This window comes from Podarcis liolepis (genome assembly GCF_965112155.1).
Source record: "Podarcis liolepis genome assembly, chromosome: 3".
NCBI lineage: Eukaryota > Metazoa > Chordata > Lepidosauria > Squamata > Lacertidae > Podarcis > Podarcis liolepis.
In genome coordinates, this window is record NC_139557.1 from 27,053,666 (window position 1) to 27,069,498 (window position 15,833).

The 15,833-nt window shown below is 45.3% G+C and overlaps 1 protein-coding gene across 1 annotated transcript; it reads right to left on the reverse strand.

The window, feature by feature from the left end:
* Nucleotides 1–2,424: 2,424 nt before the first annotated feature.
* Nucleotides 2,425–14,728, reverse strand: FAM110C (family with sequence similarity 110 member C). The gene is made up of 2 exons (XM_083495702.1): nt 13,282–14,728; nt 2,425–4,084 (listed from the first exon to the last, which is right to left on the reverse strand). Exon 1 carries the CDS (start codon nt 14,389–14,391, stop codon nt 13,306–13,308), a length of 1,086 nt encoding a protein of 361 aa, XP_083351828.1. The 5' UTR covers nt 14,392–14,728; the 3' UTR covers nt 2,425–4,084; nt 13,282–13,305.
* Nucleotides 14,729–15,833: the final 1,105 nt, after the last annotated feature.

A 15,833-nucleotide genomic window follows, 5' to 3' on the forward strand; every position in this document is an offset into this window, starting at 1 on the left:
ATTGAAATGTATGTGGACCAGATAGGAACTTCTGCATTAAGACCAGATCAAAGACTTGAGGCAGTGGGGTGAATCATTAAAAGAAACCCCCTTGCCCAGTGCCTCTGATGACCCTTCTCTGTGAAGTGCCTGCATTTTCAAGGACTAATGACAGAAGACACACAAAATTGCTCACTAGGTGCTTATTTCACTTTCTGTAACAAGGTTAGCTTTTCTTTGGTGCAATATGGCAAGCATTTGGAAGAGCTTATTTGCTTGATGGACTCAAGTAGAGAAGCAAAAGAAATTTCACTTTACTCCATTTCTTGGAGTACTTGCCCGAGAACTAGTGCTATAAAAACCAGAACAAAACAAAGACGATGACAACAACAACAAACAACACGTGACTAAGTTTTTCAGCTTTCAACAAGGGCCCTACCCTCCATTATACCAAACACTGCATATTAACATGGATGTAAGAGAATTGATGCTTTTGAATTATGGTGCTGGAGGAGACTCTTGAGAGTCCCATGGACTGCAAGAAGATCAGACCTATCCGTTCTTAAGGAAATCAGCCCTGAGTGCTCTCTGGAAGGACAGATCCTGAAGCTGAGGCTCCAATAACACCTCATGAGAAGAGAAGACTCCCTGGAAAAGACCCTGATGTTGGGAAAGATGGAGGGCACAAGGAGAAGGGGACGACAGAGGATGAGATGGTTGTTCTCGAAGCTACCAACATGAGTTTGACCAAACTGTGGGAGGCAGTAGAAGACAGGAGTGCTCTGGTCCATGGGGTCACAAAGAGTCGGACATGACTAAACGACTAAACAACAACAACAACAACAAGAGAAAGCAGGGTGGAATCATAGGTGCCAACTCCTAGGGGCAGGTTGTCCTCGCCCCCCTCAATATTTGTTGGCGGCGAGCTGAGTCCCCCCCAATGTTGAGGGAGCAGAGGAGGCCAAGCATGGAGATTAGCACAGCGAAGCATCAGTGGCTGGCTCCTCCTGAGCGCAAGAGAGGAGGAGCCACCAGCTATCGAAGCCGCACGGTCCTGGGCTCTGGGCTCAGCCTCCTCCGAACAAATTGCACACCGTGCATGTGATGTCACAAGGACATGTGACACTGGGCTGCCTCATTACTGGGAGCAATACTGGGTGGAATTCAGCATTGAACTAATTTGGGAATATGTATGCAGATGAAGCTTACTTCTGCAACCGGACTCCCCTCGCTTTCCTCTCCCTATGCATCCCCTAAACTTGTTTCTGTGTTTCCTTTCAACCCTCCAGAGCAGATTTAGGGGATACGCAATGGAGGGGGCAGGACAGTTCAGCTGAGCTAGGGAACTGCGTTCCGTGCGCGCGCGACAAGTTCATTGAATCTCGCCAATCAGATGTTTCTTCATTAGGTGAAGAATTCACAAGGGAATCTCTGACTAATGAAAAGTGATTGAAGCATGCAGAAGCACAGGTGCTGGAATAATATATATGTTTTAAAATAACCCCAATAATAATTAATTTTTAAACAGAGGACGAGCCCTATAGGGTCAAACCAAAGGCCTACCTTGCACATCTGTTCCCCAGAGTGGACAACAAAATACCTCTCCGGGAAGCCCCAAAGAATGACCTGAAAGCAGTAGTCCTCTCCTCCTGTTGTTCCCCCTAGCAACTAGTTCCTTGTTACCTCTGATCCTGGAGGTAATATATAGCCATCACCATTTAGGGCCTCTTGGGAACAAGGGACACCGTCATATTTTATGAAGCTGAGATATTTGGGCATCCGTGATATTTAGGCATCTAAATCAGGGCTGTAGAACTACAGCTCCCATTGTGACCACCTGTGACCATTGGCCATGCAGGTTGGGGCTGCTGGGAGTTTGGAGTCCAACAACATATGGAGGACTATAGGTTTGCCACCCCAGTTCCTAAATAAAATGATGGTTGGATCTCAGAACCCTATTCCTAAGTGGCCTCAATAGTGTACCTCGCTGACAAGAATTAGAAACCCAAGGCCAACGGCGAGCCCACTCCTACTTTCTCAGGCCAAGTATACTGAGAAACAACAGCACTTGCTCTCAAGTTCTCGAGTAGAGGATTGCAGCCGCACCCTTTTACTAAAATGGTAGAATTATGGGTAAGGTTATCCAGGCATAACAATGTATATTGATCTCATAACAGGAACTGCTCTCTGTACTTCCAGTTTGACCATGCCAGCCTTGGAATGACTGGTGGGCACAATCTGAGGAATGTTCAAACATTTCCCCCTTTCTTTGTTAATAAAGCTAACCTGAAACTTTATGGCACATCAGCAGGTCAATTAATCCAGCAATTGTGACTGCAGCATTTGGTTACTAAGCATCCCTCTTTTTTCTTTCTTTAAGAATATCTGTTATACATAATATCAGTCTTCCTTCCACTCCCAGATTCCACTTGCAGATTCTTGTTATGAGTGTGTGTGTGTGTGTGTGTGTGAGAGAGAGAGAGAGAGAGAGAGAGAGAGAGAGAGAGAGAGAGAATGAGTGAAATGCCATATTTTTCCATGTATAAGACTAGGTTTCCCCCCCTAAAAAATAATGTCAAAAATTTGGGGGCATCTTATACATGGATACATCTCCCCTCATTTTCTTAAATTGGAGTCCCCCAAAATAGGGGGCATCTTATACATGGGCGCGTTTTATAGACAGAAAAATACGGTAAAAGGGGAAGGCATGTTTGCACCTGCTTGTTATTGCAGAAACGACAGCCATTCCCAAGTGGCAAAGGAGCAAACCCTGTTTGGAAAACCACTCAAAAGTGATCTTCTCACAGACGTGGCAAGCACCTTAGACAGTGATGTGCCTCCAGGCCTGTCTAGATCATCCATTTTACCTTGCAGTCTAGCCAAGTTTGTGTTTTTTTTAATAAAAAAAGCAATGTCATTCCCTACCAAGGAGCACAGTTCCATGTACTGTTTGGTAACATACCGTAATATGGCTCGATACTGTACACAAGTGCAAAGTGCTACCATACACACAAGGAAGGGTAGTGGTGGTGGAGCTGTTGATTTGTTTGCTACATTGGGACAGGGGACGTGAGGAAACCATTGTTAAAAGAGAGGCTGGGAAAAGAGAGAACCTGGCTTGTAGGGTCAGTAGGGAAAGCACAAGCTTTCTATGCAGAAGGTCTCCTTCAATCCACATTATCTCTAGGCAGAGCTGGGAATGGTTCTTGCCTGAAACCTTGAGAAGCTGTTGAGCTAAGGGGACCAGTGGTTTGACTCAGTGTAAGGCAACTTCTAATGCAACCCTGTCCACTGCATTTTTCTGGTACCCAGATTAAGTTTTCCTGGAGAAAACTCTTAAAACACACACACACACACACACCTATGAGCACTGGATTCCAGGTGTTGCATGAAAAACAAGCAGTATGTGGGAGATCCCTCATGTGAAGAAAGAATGGATAAAGCATATACACTTGAGAGACATTGCTTAGGAAAGCAGTTTCCTGTTACAAATGAAGGTGGAGGTTTTGTCACCAGAATCCCAACTTCAGGGAAACTTCACGCCAAAGGTCATTCCCATGTAGAAAATCAACATGAACATTGGGCAGCTGCACATATGCCTATTTTGCCAGATGTGCGCATGATGTGTTTATTCATTAGGAAACCACCGTTCAGTGCAGTTTCCCACAGCATGAACACATGGCACACATGGCATTATGTTCCTCACACCTAACAGCGCACATGCAATTTGCTGTAACAGAAGTGATACTAATCTAGGACATTGCCTTCTGTGAGAAGACACTCAGAGGTGACCAACTCTCAGTTTCTGCTTCACTAGAAGATTGAGCGTCAGATAAATTCTGTGTACAGACCAGCATCTCTGTTCCCCTTCAGTAAGTTGGTATTATGGGGCAACGACTTCTGATTCTTCACCATTTAGCTATGGCTGTTCCTTCTTTTCCAGGTGCTGGTATTGATTCCCATTTTAATTTGCGGTTCAGTCGTCTCATGGGACTCACTTGTGCAGGTGAGGAACCATGATAGAAATGGTTGCCACAAGTCCGTATTCCACCATTTTGCTACAAGTCCATGTTCCCAGCCTCCATCTCAGGGGAATTCCTCCGTTCTAAGAAAAGAAGGGGAAAGTGTTATTGAAATACTATGAAACACTTCACGCTGCCATTGAGCTAATACATTTTTTTAATCCAGCTGTATAATGAGTACTGGAGTAGTATTTTAAAGCTTGACTGCATTGGTGGTTTACTATATAAAAAGATCTCTGCTGGATCAGACCAAGAGCTTCTCTTGTCTAGCATTCTTACCTCACAACGGCCAACCAAATGCCTATGGAAAACCCCCCACATAGGTTCTGAGTGCAACAACAGTCTCCTCACTTGTACCGGTAATTCCACGCAATTGTTATTCAGGCACATACTGCCACTGATACTGAAGGCAAAAAACTGCTTGAGGGCATGAAGCGAGGCTGGCGAGTGGTGTGCCAAGGGCCAGATAGAGGCCTGGATGGCCGCATTTGGCTCCTCGGGCTCTAGACTCCCCACTCCTGCATTATTTCACTGGATGGCACTGCCTGTTGTAACAAAACATGCCTCCTTTAAAAACGACGGCACATACCTAAAGGCTTAAATGATAGAAATGGCTCCTTAACTAGCAACTCCAGCTAAATTAGATTTCCTGCACTGCACACAGGTCTGCTTTATTTATTCATGCCGTGTTTTACAAGTCATACTAGAACCCCATGAAAAATTAAGCTGGGGATATAAAAGATTCATGGCTTAAGCTCCTGACCCATTAAAAGCTCAGAGCTTTGTGCAAAAGCAGTTCTCTTGGGGCACCTTAGCATACAGTCGAGTAACTACATGCACGCCCTGTTCAATTGCTCCTCTCTTTTCTTTGTCCGCTGAGGGACAGTGACATTTGTTGGTGGCCATGTAAGCAGCTCACCAGTCAACACTTCCTGACTCTTGGCCACTGAGCTTCACGGCCTACATAACTCTCCTGCCCCCAAAGCTGAAGAGGGGCCCATTTGCTTTGCCTCCTTTTGCCCCTGCGTTAGCCCTCAGTTTTATCTTTATTTTTTAAAAGCAAACGTTTAGACGACAAACGTGGCAAAGCCCGGTTAAGCACAGCTCTGACAAAGCAGCGGGAACCAAGTAAAACTCCGTAGGCACTTCCTAGCAATCGTCTGGGGATAATTGCTGTCAGCCAGAACTCAGCCTTATAGGCCCTGATAGAAAAGCTCCCCTAACTGCTAGCTATTTGTTCTCTTGCAAATAGAGGCTTAGCATCCGCGTGGGTGGGATGTGCCTGGATTTTCAGCAATTATGGGTTGCATTCTCAGCAGGTGCAGCAAGGCAACCTCCCTTGGTTAAATCACCAGCACTTCGCTCGAAGACCTGAATGTTTTATCGTTAACGTTAAACTCATGCCAATATGTGCTGTGTTTCTCAGGTTACTGGAACGATTCTGATTTTGTTGTGAAAATCATTCTTCCTATTCCTGCCTGGCAAGACTCCTGGGCAGTTAAGAGAATGGGCAAGAATTTAACAGGCTGTGTAGAGGGGGAAAGGTGGCAAATCCAGCGAGATTTACTGGATAACTACTTGACCCAGTGGTATTTTACTGTGGTGCGGATATATTTACATGGTAAGCTGTGAGAGATGTATTTTTCAAGTGGAAACTATTTTTCATATATCAGGAACTGAATCAGAAATTATGGGAAGGAGGACAGTAAAATTCTCCTCACCACCTGGTGAAATTATGTGCAAGTGCCAAACTTTTAACCACTGTCTTTCTTCTAGAAAAAAAAAGGTGCCGGAACTGTGTACTCTTGAGTACCCCCAGGGAAAGAAAAAAACACTGGTTGTATTTTTGTACAGGGCAGCTTCAAAGACTGTTTGTGCAGACATCATGTTAGAGAGATCTTAAACATGGTTAAAAGATTGGTAGCAGGCAGCAACTCACTCCCTCTCTTCCTTTGGCAGCATTACTGATAGTGTGGTCGCCATGGAGTGGAGGAGCTTGGGGAGCGTGTGGCACTGTGGTCTAAACCACTGAGCCATTTGGGCTTGTCGATCAGAAGGTTGGCGGTTCGAATCTGTGTGACGGGGTGAGCTCCCGTTGCTCTGTCCCAGCTCCTGCCAACCTAGCGGTTCAAAAGCACATAGTGCAAGTAGATAAGTAGGTACTGCTGCGGTGGGAAGGTAAACGTTTCCGTCTGCTGCTCTGTTTTCCGTCATGGTGTTCCGTTGTGCCAGAAACGGTTTAGTCATGCTGGCCACATGACCCAGAAAGCTGTCTGTGGACAAACGCCGGCTCCCTCGGTCTAAAAGCGAGATGAGCACCGCAACCCCATAGTCATCTTTTACTGGACTTAACCGTCCAGGGGTCCTTTGCCTTTTTACCTTAGCATTCTTGGAACAGCACTAACTGTGGATAACAGTAACTAGGGACTGGCATTAGCTGTATTGCAAGCCAGTTCCAACTCTGGTTGAAAGCTAAAATTCTGCAGGATTTCAGTCAGGGGCCATTCCTAGCCCTACCTGCAGATATCTGGTATCAAACCTAGAAGCTCCTGCAGGTAGACTACCAGCTCTGCCACTGACCTATGGCTTTTTCTCCTCTGCCACCCACTGTGCATTTTGCCTGTGCTTCAGAGGGTGGTGCTCTCCTCATTCTCTATATAAAGGTGTGCCTGGTTTATCAGAGCACTTAAAAGCAATCACTTCATTTTAGGGCTTTGATCTGTTAATTAAAAAAAATAAATTATATGGCTCCTACCAGTTGGGCTGCTGGAAATCTTAGCAAACTAATTACAGTGCACATCCAGCACAAAGTTTGCAAAGAGCCACGGGTGCTTAACTCTACAAGCCTTAAGCAGTTCCACAGACATTACTGTACATGAAGACACAAGGACAAACTCAACGTGCAAGCTTTGCCATCTAGATTGTAAGTAGGGTATCCTTCAGCCCCAGGGTGTTTTTTAAAAATATGAACTCTGTTCCACAGTTACGATCCTGTCTGCTAGCTGCCTTTCTTTAGAAGTGCAGGGCCTGATAAAACTGCTCACAGGTACAGGCATCTCTGTTTGCTCTCTGGACAAGGGCCAATATTTGCAGGAAGTCAAGGATGTGTTGTTTCATGGCAGGAAGTTCCCAGCCTTGCAAAACTAGGCCTGGATTACAGAGCCGCAGGTGTACGACTCTCAAACGGCTCATCCTCTGACTAATCAATTGTGTAAATAACGTGATGATGAATTCTATCTGGGCATTTTGTAGTTTAGATTAACAGAGATTACCTGGTCTAAAAGGCAGCGTGTGTGTTGCCTGCGTGCTCTTAAAATGCAACACTTGAATGCTTTTAGTTTAATGAAAGCTTGTCTGTGTTAGCGAGTATCACAGAAAAACAAGCCTCTTGCAGGCACATGACCGTACATTTTACCACATTTATGCGAGCATAAAATGTGCAATTAGTTGCCAAGAATGTCCAACAGAGAGCCTTATTTGAACATTTTACGTCCTGGCTCTCAGATGGTCTTTACTATGATCCCCCTTCAGAGCCTTTATAAGTGCTTGAAAATTAGTAATTAGTGGTGCCCATTACAGTGGGTGTTGAAGCTCATTGGGTGACCACAAACCTGGTCAGTCCACCTCAGAGGATCCTTGTGAGGTGAATAAAATGGGTAAAGCGGGGGGGGGGCACAAACACTGCCCTGAACACTTTGAGGAGTGGGCAGGATATAAAAATGCTAATAAAATTAATGTCTCTTGGAAGTTTACAAGTGGGACATTGGGATAACAGCATTGCCCTGGAGTTTGTCCCCACCATTTCAGATGCAGGAAGGGAGAAGGCTGTTTGTGTTATAATCTCTTAGGCTTTTTTAAAACAAAATATCAAGTTTTTGGATTGTCCACCCATTTTAGTGATGGGAACATGTTTTCTCAAAAGTCTTCTACAGGCTCAATGCCTTGATGATGTGGCGCATATGATGCCTGATTAAATATTTTGAAGAGTCTGCTCTGCACAGTTGGCTGCTTCCCAGTTGCGGCACAAATTGTTTTTTATCTGTGGTTTCTGGATGCCACAAGTGGATGGTATTGATGAGCGAAAGGTGACTTGTAAGGGTATGAAATAGGGGTGTGTGTGTGTGTGTGTGTGTGTGTGTGAGAGAGAGAGAGAGAGAGAGAGAGAGAGAGAGAGGTCGACTTATATGTCTTAATATGCACATAAGCAGCAATTCATGCCAACAGATTGCGGGTGGGATGGAGGCCCCAATCTACATACATTGTACTGGATCCTGAAAATCCTGTTGGTGGCTCATGGCTCTGAGTAAGCCATGACAACAAGAGCCAGAGTTTGGTTTCCCCTCCACCCCCACCCTCTGAAATCCTGCCTAAATTTGCATCTATAGTTATATATTAGTATGCACGTATTTTATGCAAACTGGTGTCCCAAATTTCTGAAGTAGCAAGTACCAACAGTTTAAATGGATGATACCAGAACAGACGTCATGTACCAAATAACAAGGAACTGTAGAGAATACCAGGACAGAAGCAGGATGGTCATATGTTCTAGACTAAGGGGAATTTAAGAAGCATAGACTCTGTTATGTACTGTAGCATTCTCAGGTGAATAGCCAATCCCATTCTGCTTGCTTGCCCCACAGGGATCTACAGTACCAGTGGAAGACATTTTGCCATCTGAAGTAGAACCCACATCCTCTGTTTATTTTAAACAACTCTTACTCCATCATTCACACACTGATTCCTGCCTTCATTGATACTTGAATTAGGCTGCTTCTCCCTGGTGCATGGCTGGGCCAACCCAAATTCTCAAGGTATCTGTTCTATCTACCCTCCTTAGGCATCTTTATCTGTCTCACTTGCAAGTTAAGTCCAACTAAATTCAGTGGGACTTATTTTTGGGCAGCAATGCTAAGGATCAGGACCGGACCATGATATTTTCTGCAACACAGACAAGACCAGTATGTAATTACAGAACTTTCTGTTTATTGACATGAAAAAGGGCTTTCATAAGAGCACATGGAAAACCCCCTTCTGGGTCAGGTCAAAGGCACATCTAGCAGCCTATGGAAAACTCACAGGCAGGATTTGAGAGCAAGCACGTTCTCCCCACTTGTGATTCTGGGCCACTGGTATATTGCCTCTGACAGTGGAGGGACAAATTACTTAACATAATTTCGTAGGAGAAAAATTAATTCATAGTAAATCACACCTATTTTGCACCTGGTAGTGGTCTGGTATTGCATCAGTATAGATACAGGAGGGGGCCAGGTGTTGTGTTTTAAAATGACCTTAGTTGACCGTAGTTAATCATGGAGAAATCTTCAGCTGCGTGCAGAAATGATTAGGATATACATGTGAGGCATTGGTGGTGAGGCTTCCCCACCTCTCGTAAAAACTTGTATTAGATTTATGAGAGAAAAAGCTATTATTACAGTTATTCATTTTCCCCAGGAATGGAGATAAAGAGATTTGTTGTTTTTGCTATGCTTAAAATAAAACCTTAATGGGAATCTGACCTCAGGCATTTCGGTTCTGCTACCTTAAAGAAAAAAATTCCAACCAATGTTTAACTGTTTAGCATTCTGTACAGAAGCTATCAAGCGTTTTCTGCTTGGAACCCCAGCCTACCCAAAGTTAACACCGTGGGAATCCTCTGCATTGGAATATCAGTAGCAGTGCCGGATTTATGTATAAGCTAAACAAGCTATAGCTTAGGGCCCCACTCTCTTCCCCCCCCCCATATTCTTCTTCTTTATTGTATTTCACTATTAATATACTTCTTCTTGATTGTATTTCAGTTCAACAATTACTTTGATAAAATACATATTTTGTTATGTGCTTTAGATACCTATTAGGTCCATAAATTATCATATAGCATATATTCAACACAAAAAACAGTGACAATTTGTTGTTGACAAAGGACAGCTGGGCATATATAGGGCCCCATTACCTTCAATAGCTTAGGGCCTCATCAAACCTAAATCCAGCCCTGATCAAGAGTCACATCCTAGTGTGCAGTCATGGCCATAACCTTAACTGACTGCGTTGAGAAAGAATATGGAGAGAGACTCAGTTTCCCCTCTGCTGATCAGGGGAATTCCTTAGCATTTGGATCCTCAAGACCGAATGGATCTCAACTGCTTTCCATTCAAATTACCTCAGGGGGATTAAATCCACACATTTCAATTGCAGATTGCACATTTTGAAAATTAACGTCAGCAGACATAGATAGTTGCAAAAGCTGCCTGCGATAGTAGAAGACAGGAAGGAAGGAAGGAAGGAAGGAAGGAAGGAAGGAAGGAAGGAAGGAAGGAAGGGAATGCCGACAGATAAGGACTGGGCCCTTGGGACGTTCTTAATTTGAATGGGAGCTGCTAGGTGCTGGCTGGTCAGCGCTTTTCTAAATGTGCTGAACTCTGTTTTGTGAGAATCAGGCTGTAATTAAACAATTGACACTACACTTAATTGTGGTTCTGTGCTTGACTGTGGTTCTTTTAAATGCACCTTTTTAATCCAGATGCTACAAGTAGAGAAACCCTGTAATTCGCAAGGTGTAGGTGCAGTGGGTATGATAGAAAAAGGAGACTTCAACTGTATACCTTCCCTGCCAGGTCCATATGAGCTGCCCCTATGTCTCTCTCTGTGGCTGTGCACACACTATAGTTTTAAAAACGTATTTGATGCATGTGACTGTCTCCAGAAAAATAATTTGGGAACTGTAATTTGTTGAGGGTGCTTTAAGCACATTACTTCCCCCAAAGAATCCTGAGAACGAGTTTGTGAATGCTGTTGGGAACTGTAGCTCTGTGAGGGATAAAGTACAGTTTCTAGGATTCTTAATGTCCTTTAAATGTGCTACAAATGTGTGGGGTGCATGCAACCTATGTCTTGAAAGCCAAGTATATGGGGATTTAAGGTGCTACTGGAAGAAATTTTTTTATTTTGACTATGGCAGACCAACACGGCTACCTATCTGTATATGGGGATTGTTTGTTATATGCATTTTTAGCAACTGAAAAATAAGTTTAAAAAAAAACCCCAAAAACATTGCAAATTCTTCAGCTGGGAATTCCTCCATACAATGACTGCAACATAACACAGACACGTGGGCCTCATTAAATCTGGAAAAGTGCAAGAGGAAGGGCACCCAGTCCCTAAAAACAACAACATGCAAGCATTCTGCCAGCTGTGCACAACAGGCACCAAGGAAGTGTTTGTAGATTATGGTCAGCTTCTGGACAGACGGTGGTGGCTTTGTTTAGCAATTGACTATTCTAGCATACTCAAGGCTGCTGTGTCCCAGCCTTAGGATGCTTGCAGACATACCTATGTACAAGAACACCTGGCCGGTTTATTTATCAAACGGGTTTCCAGTGTTTGTTTGTTTAACTTGAAACCTTGCTCCGGATAGGGAAGGACGTCGTTTTGTGGTTGTCACGTGGGACACCAAAGAGCACTCTGCACAGCCAGCTGTTTCTGGAAACAGGAAGCGCTGCTTGCTCCCAGCACATTCCTGCTTAGAAGAGAGCAAAGCAGTTGCTATTCCTTGCAAAGCTCCTCCTGTGCAGTGGTGCCCCTGCGAACACCCTAGAATGGATGAACTGGAGCAAAGGGGTGTAATCTGATACCACTGAGTGCTTAATCTCTGTTCATTCCAGCAGGACTTGTAGTATACTTACCTGGATACTGGACTTTGCCCCTTGTTATGGAAGGACATGGAGCCATAGCAGCCTGTCATAAGTCAGGGACATCCTGTCTTGATATAGCACTTGCTAGACACAGGGTCAGTATTCACGCTCAGTGTCCCATTAGCACATCCAAAATCACGTATGGAAACAGTGGTGCAACACACAGATGGCAACAATTTCTGTATTCTCTGTACAGTATTCTGCATTTTACTTGCCACTGGGATTACTGGAATCACTGTCATTAGCTGTGCATACAAATGTTTTCTCACAAGGATAGATCACAGTTGCACAGACAGAGAAGAAAAGGTCTAGTGCGATCCAGCCTTCTGTAAAATCAACACAAGCAAGGCCCAAGTCCGTGTGGAACTTTCCACAACTACAGGGCTTTTGCATGTTAAAGGGGTTTTTATTTTAATCTCTCCCGTGAGTTAATACCCTCGCCATAAGCACATTGTTTGCAAAGGAATCTACTTGCAAGAAAGCATGGCTAGATTCACAAGCGAACGTCACCATCCCATCCATGTTTAGTGGGAAGGGAGTCCCACCAGGTTTAGCGGGATAAAATCGTAGTACGGAGGATTGCAAGCCTAATGCTCAAAATTTCTTTTCTATGCAGCTGCAGCCATATTTCCAAGCTGCTATCACTTTGAGCAAAATGATTTAAATGAAATCAAGCAGCAAGACAAATTCCACTTCTCAGCACATCAGAAAATGGGGGTGCCAGGAGACAGGTGGTACAAGCTATTATGGGGATATGAGAGGAGTCGTTTCACTCAACAAACCAGGTGAAATGAAGAAGAGGAAGGGAGACTGGCAAAAATGTAATTTAGCATGGTTTGCTTGCATGTGCAGAGGGAGCAGAGTCAGGGAAATGAGTCAGGGGACCAAAACGGACAGCTCCCAAACAGCAAGGGGTCCAGTTTGCTTATCTTGATTAGATATAATTAAGTCCTGGGTGAATTTCTAGATTTCCAGTTAACATAGCAGGAACTTTGGTAAACAAGCTATTTGCCAGGCAGCAGACTGCAGGTGTGACTTTCGACTTCCTCCCGAGGGTTTGATCCCACTCTAGCAAAGTAACACGACTTTTAAAAAGTCACCTTAAAAGCCCTATGATTCTATGTCATGCGAAGAAGAGAAAAACAACAACAACATTTCTGAAAAGCAGATCAGGTGTACATACTGACGACATTGATCTGCATAGAATTTGAAACTCCAAATGCAGCCATTGTGCCCAGTCGGCACATCATCTACATCTTTCCTCCCTGTCTTTGTAGATTAGGTCCTCCGTTCTTTATGCCCCTTAGTATGGTTCCCCCCATTCAAGAGGTGAAGGGCAGTGGCGTAGCGTGGGGGGTGCAGGGGGGGGGGCGGCCGCACCGGGCGCAACATCTGGGGTTTAGGGTTAGGGGGCGCAAATCCACGGGTTAGGGGGCGCAAATTACTTGCCTTGCCCCGGGTGCTGACAACCCACGCTACGCCACTGGTGAAGGGAGGAGGTCACTGTGTAAAGAAACACTCCAGTACAGCCAAAGATGCATAAGATAATATAAGATGGGCATTGTTAGTTTTTGCATACCCATTACCCTTACCTGGCAATGATGTTTTCGGAGGTACTATAGCATGGTCTTAGCCTCCTTGGCTTTCTTACATGTGTACAACCATTTGATTATCCGAGCATTGCGTTCAATTACTGACGTGCCAGTAGGGACCTGTTCTGTGAGCTCTTCTTCCAGGAGCCCATCGTCGCCGCTGTGCCTCGTGAAGTCGCTTTCTGACGTTGCCACACTGATGCTGCGGATACGGAAGGAGAAGTTGTCAGAAGCCACCGAAAAGTTCTCTTGGCCAAGGTCCTCTATTACCTCAGTGTCCAGGCCACAGTACTTGAAGAACGTGTCAAACTCGGAGAAAGATTTCGAATACCGAGAACTAATGTCCGACTGGGACCGGTGCAGACCTTTCCGCCTCACCTCCTTGATTTCATGAGGGGCTACCATCAAATTTGAGGCATTTTCACATCTGCTGGTGAAGATGGCTGCTGGGCCTGTGTTTGGGGGCGCATTGAGTCCTGCCAGATCAGAGTTTTGGCTTGCACCTTTGACCAAAATGGACCCTTCTGTTTCAGGGTCAGCGATATCTTCCTTCAGAATGGCCTTGTCTGCCTCAGAAGGCGACGGTTTTTCCTTGAAAGGACTCGGGAACAGCCTTCGGACCAGACTCCCACGAGTGCTCTCGTGGCTTTGACATCTCACAAACTCACATTTCTGGCGATAGATCACCAAAGAGTCCGGCCTGATCTGCCTCTTGGCACTGCTGCGCCTCACGATCGGAAGGTCACCACGCTCAAGCGGAAGGGGGCTGGGATCCATGGTGTTGTTCACGTTGGATGGGGCACGCTTCTCCTCAGGCAGGTGATTGTTGACTTTCTTGCTCTCAACAGAAGTGCTCTCGCTGCTGCTGCTCTCGGAAGCTGAGCTGAGTGCGGTGACCGGCTCCTGCTTAGTGTTGATTACCTGCTGGCTTTTGACATACTTGGCCTTGTCTGCTGCCAGTCTTTCCACAGCGCTTTTCCGGCCTGGGTTGCCCGCCTCCATCTGCTTGCGAAGGTATTCCGGGCCCTTGTTGAGCAGTCGCACTGTCAGCGAGGAATGGAAGCCAGAGATGGCATGCATTCTCACCGCGTGAGAGATTTCTGTTGGCATAGCAGGCAGCTCTCAGGTGTCCCACGAGCTCACTCACAGTTCAGGAAAAAGAACAGCCGATTTCACAATCCCTGTCTCCTCCCTTAAGTCCGAAGCCTTCATGGATAACAAATTCAGGGATCCTTCCCCAAAACAGCCAGCCCCTGCTGCTAGCTTGCTCTGTTTTTATTACTATTATCTATCTTTGAAAGAAGAAAACTCCTCTCTGCCTTAGAAACAGCCCAACTGTCTGCGCTTGCTGCAGACACTCTGACTGCATGCACCTCCACACAGCTGCTTCCTTGCACATTCACCTTTCGGCTGAGCCAACCCCTGCGAGCCAGACACAGCCAATCCTGTCTGAGCGCCGAGGCCTCTCTGACATCACCCAGAGAAGGAGATGGCTCATTGACGTTAGAGGAGTGGCTCAGACCATCAACACTCCATTTGCCTCTAGCAAGGACAAGCCCTAATGAAAGTGTTTGTTTAGCATATGCTTTCAGCTGCCTCCTCCTACAGCAGCCAGGGAAGTCTCTCTCTGTGAATGAAAATACCGGAGGAGTCCTCCTGCAGCAAAAAGCTGAGGGACAGAGGTGCCTGGGAGAGAAACTTTGCAAATGTGCTGCTGCCTCCTCCTAGAGAGGAACTAGGTTTAAAAAGGGCATGGTATTGCTTCTATTACCCGTTTTGTTATTTTGGAAATTTCCTGCAGCAGCTCCAGAACCAGCCTTTTAAATATCTTCATAGAATCATAGAATCATAGAGTTGGAAGAGACCACAAGGACCATTGAGTCCAACCCCCTGCCAAGCAGAAAACACCATCAGAGCACTCCTGACATATGGTTGTCAAGCCTCTGCTTAAAGACCTCCAGAGAAGGAGACTCCACCACACTCCTTGGCAGCAAATTCCACTGTCGAACAGCTCTTACTGTCAGGAAGTTCTTCCTAATGTTTAGGTGGAATCTTCTTTCTTGTAGTTTGAATCCATTGCTCCGTGTCCGCTTCTCTGGAGCAGCAGAAAACAACCTTTCTCCCTCCTCTATGTGACATCCTTTTATATATTTGAACATGGCTATCATATCACCCCTTAACCTCCTCTTCTCCAGGCTAAACATGCCCAGCTCCCTTAGCCGTTCCTCATAAGGCATCGTTTCCAGGCCTTTGACCATTTTGGTTGCCCTCCTCTGGACACGTTCCAGTTTGTCAGTGTCCTTCTTGAATTGTGGTGCCCAGAACTGGACACAGTACTCCAGGTGAGGTCTGACCAGAGCAGAATACAGTGGCACTATTACTTCCCTTGATCTAGATGCTATACTCCTATTGATGCAGCCCAGAATTGCATTGGCTTTTTTAGCTGCCGCGTCACACTGTTGGCAGCTTCTGGGGCAACAACAGACATAACAAGGAGCTCATAAGTCATTGACTCAAAGCTGCTAGAAATATCAGAGAACCATTAGGGAAAG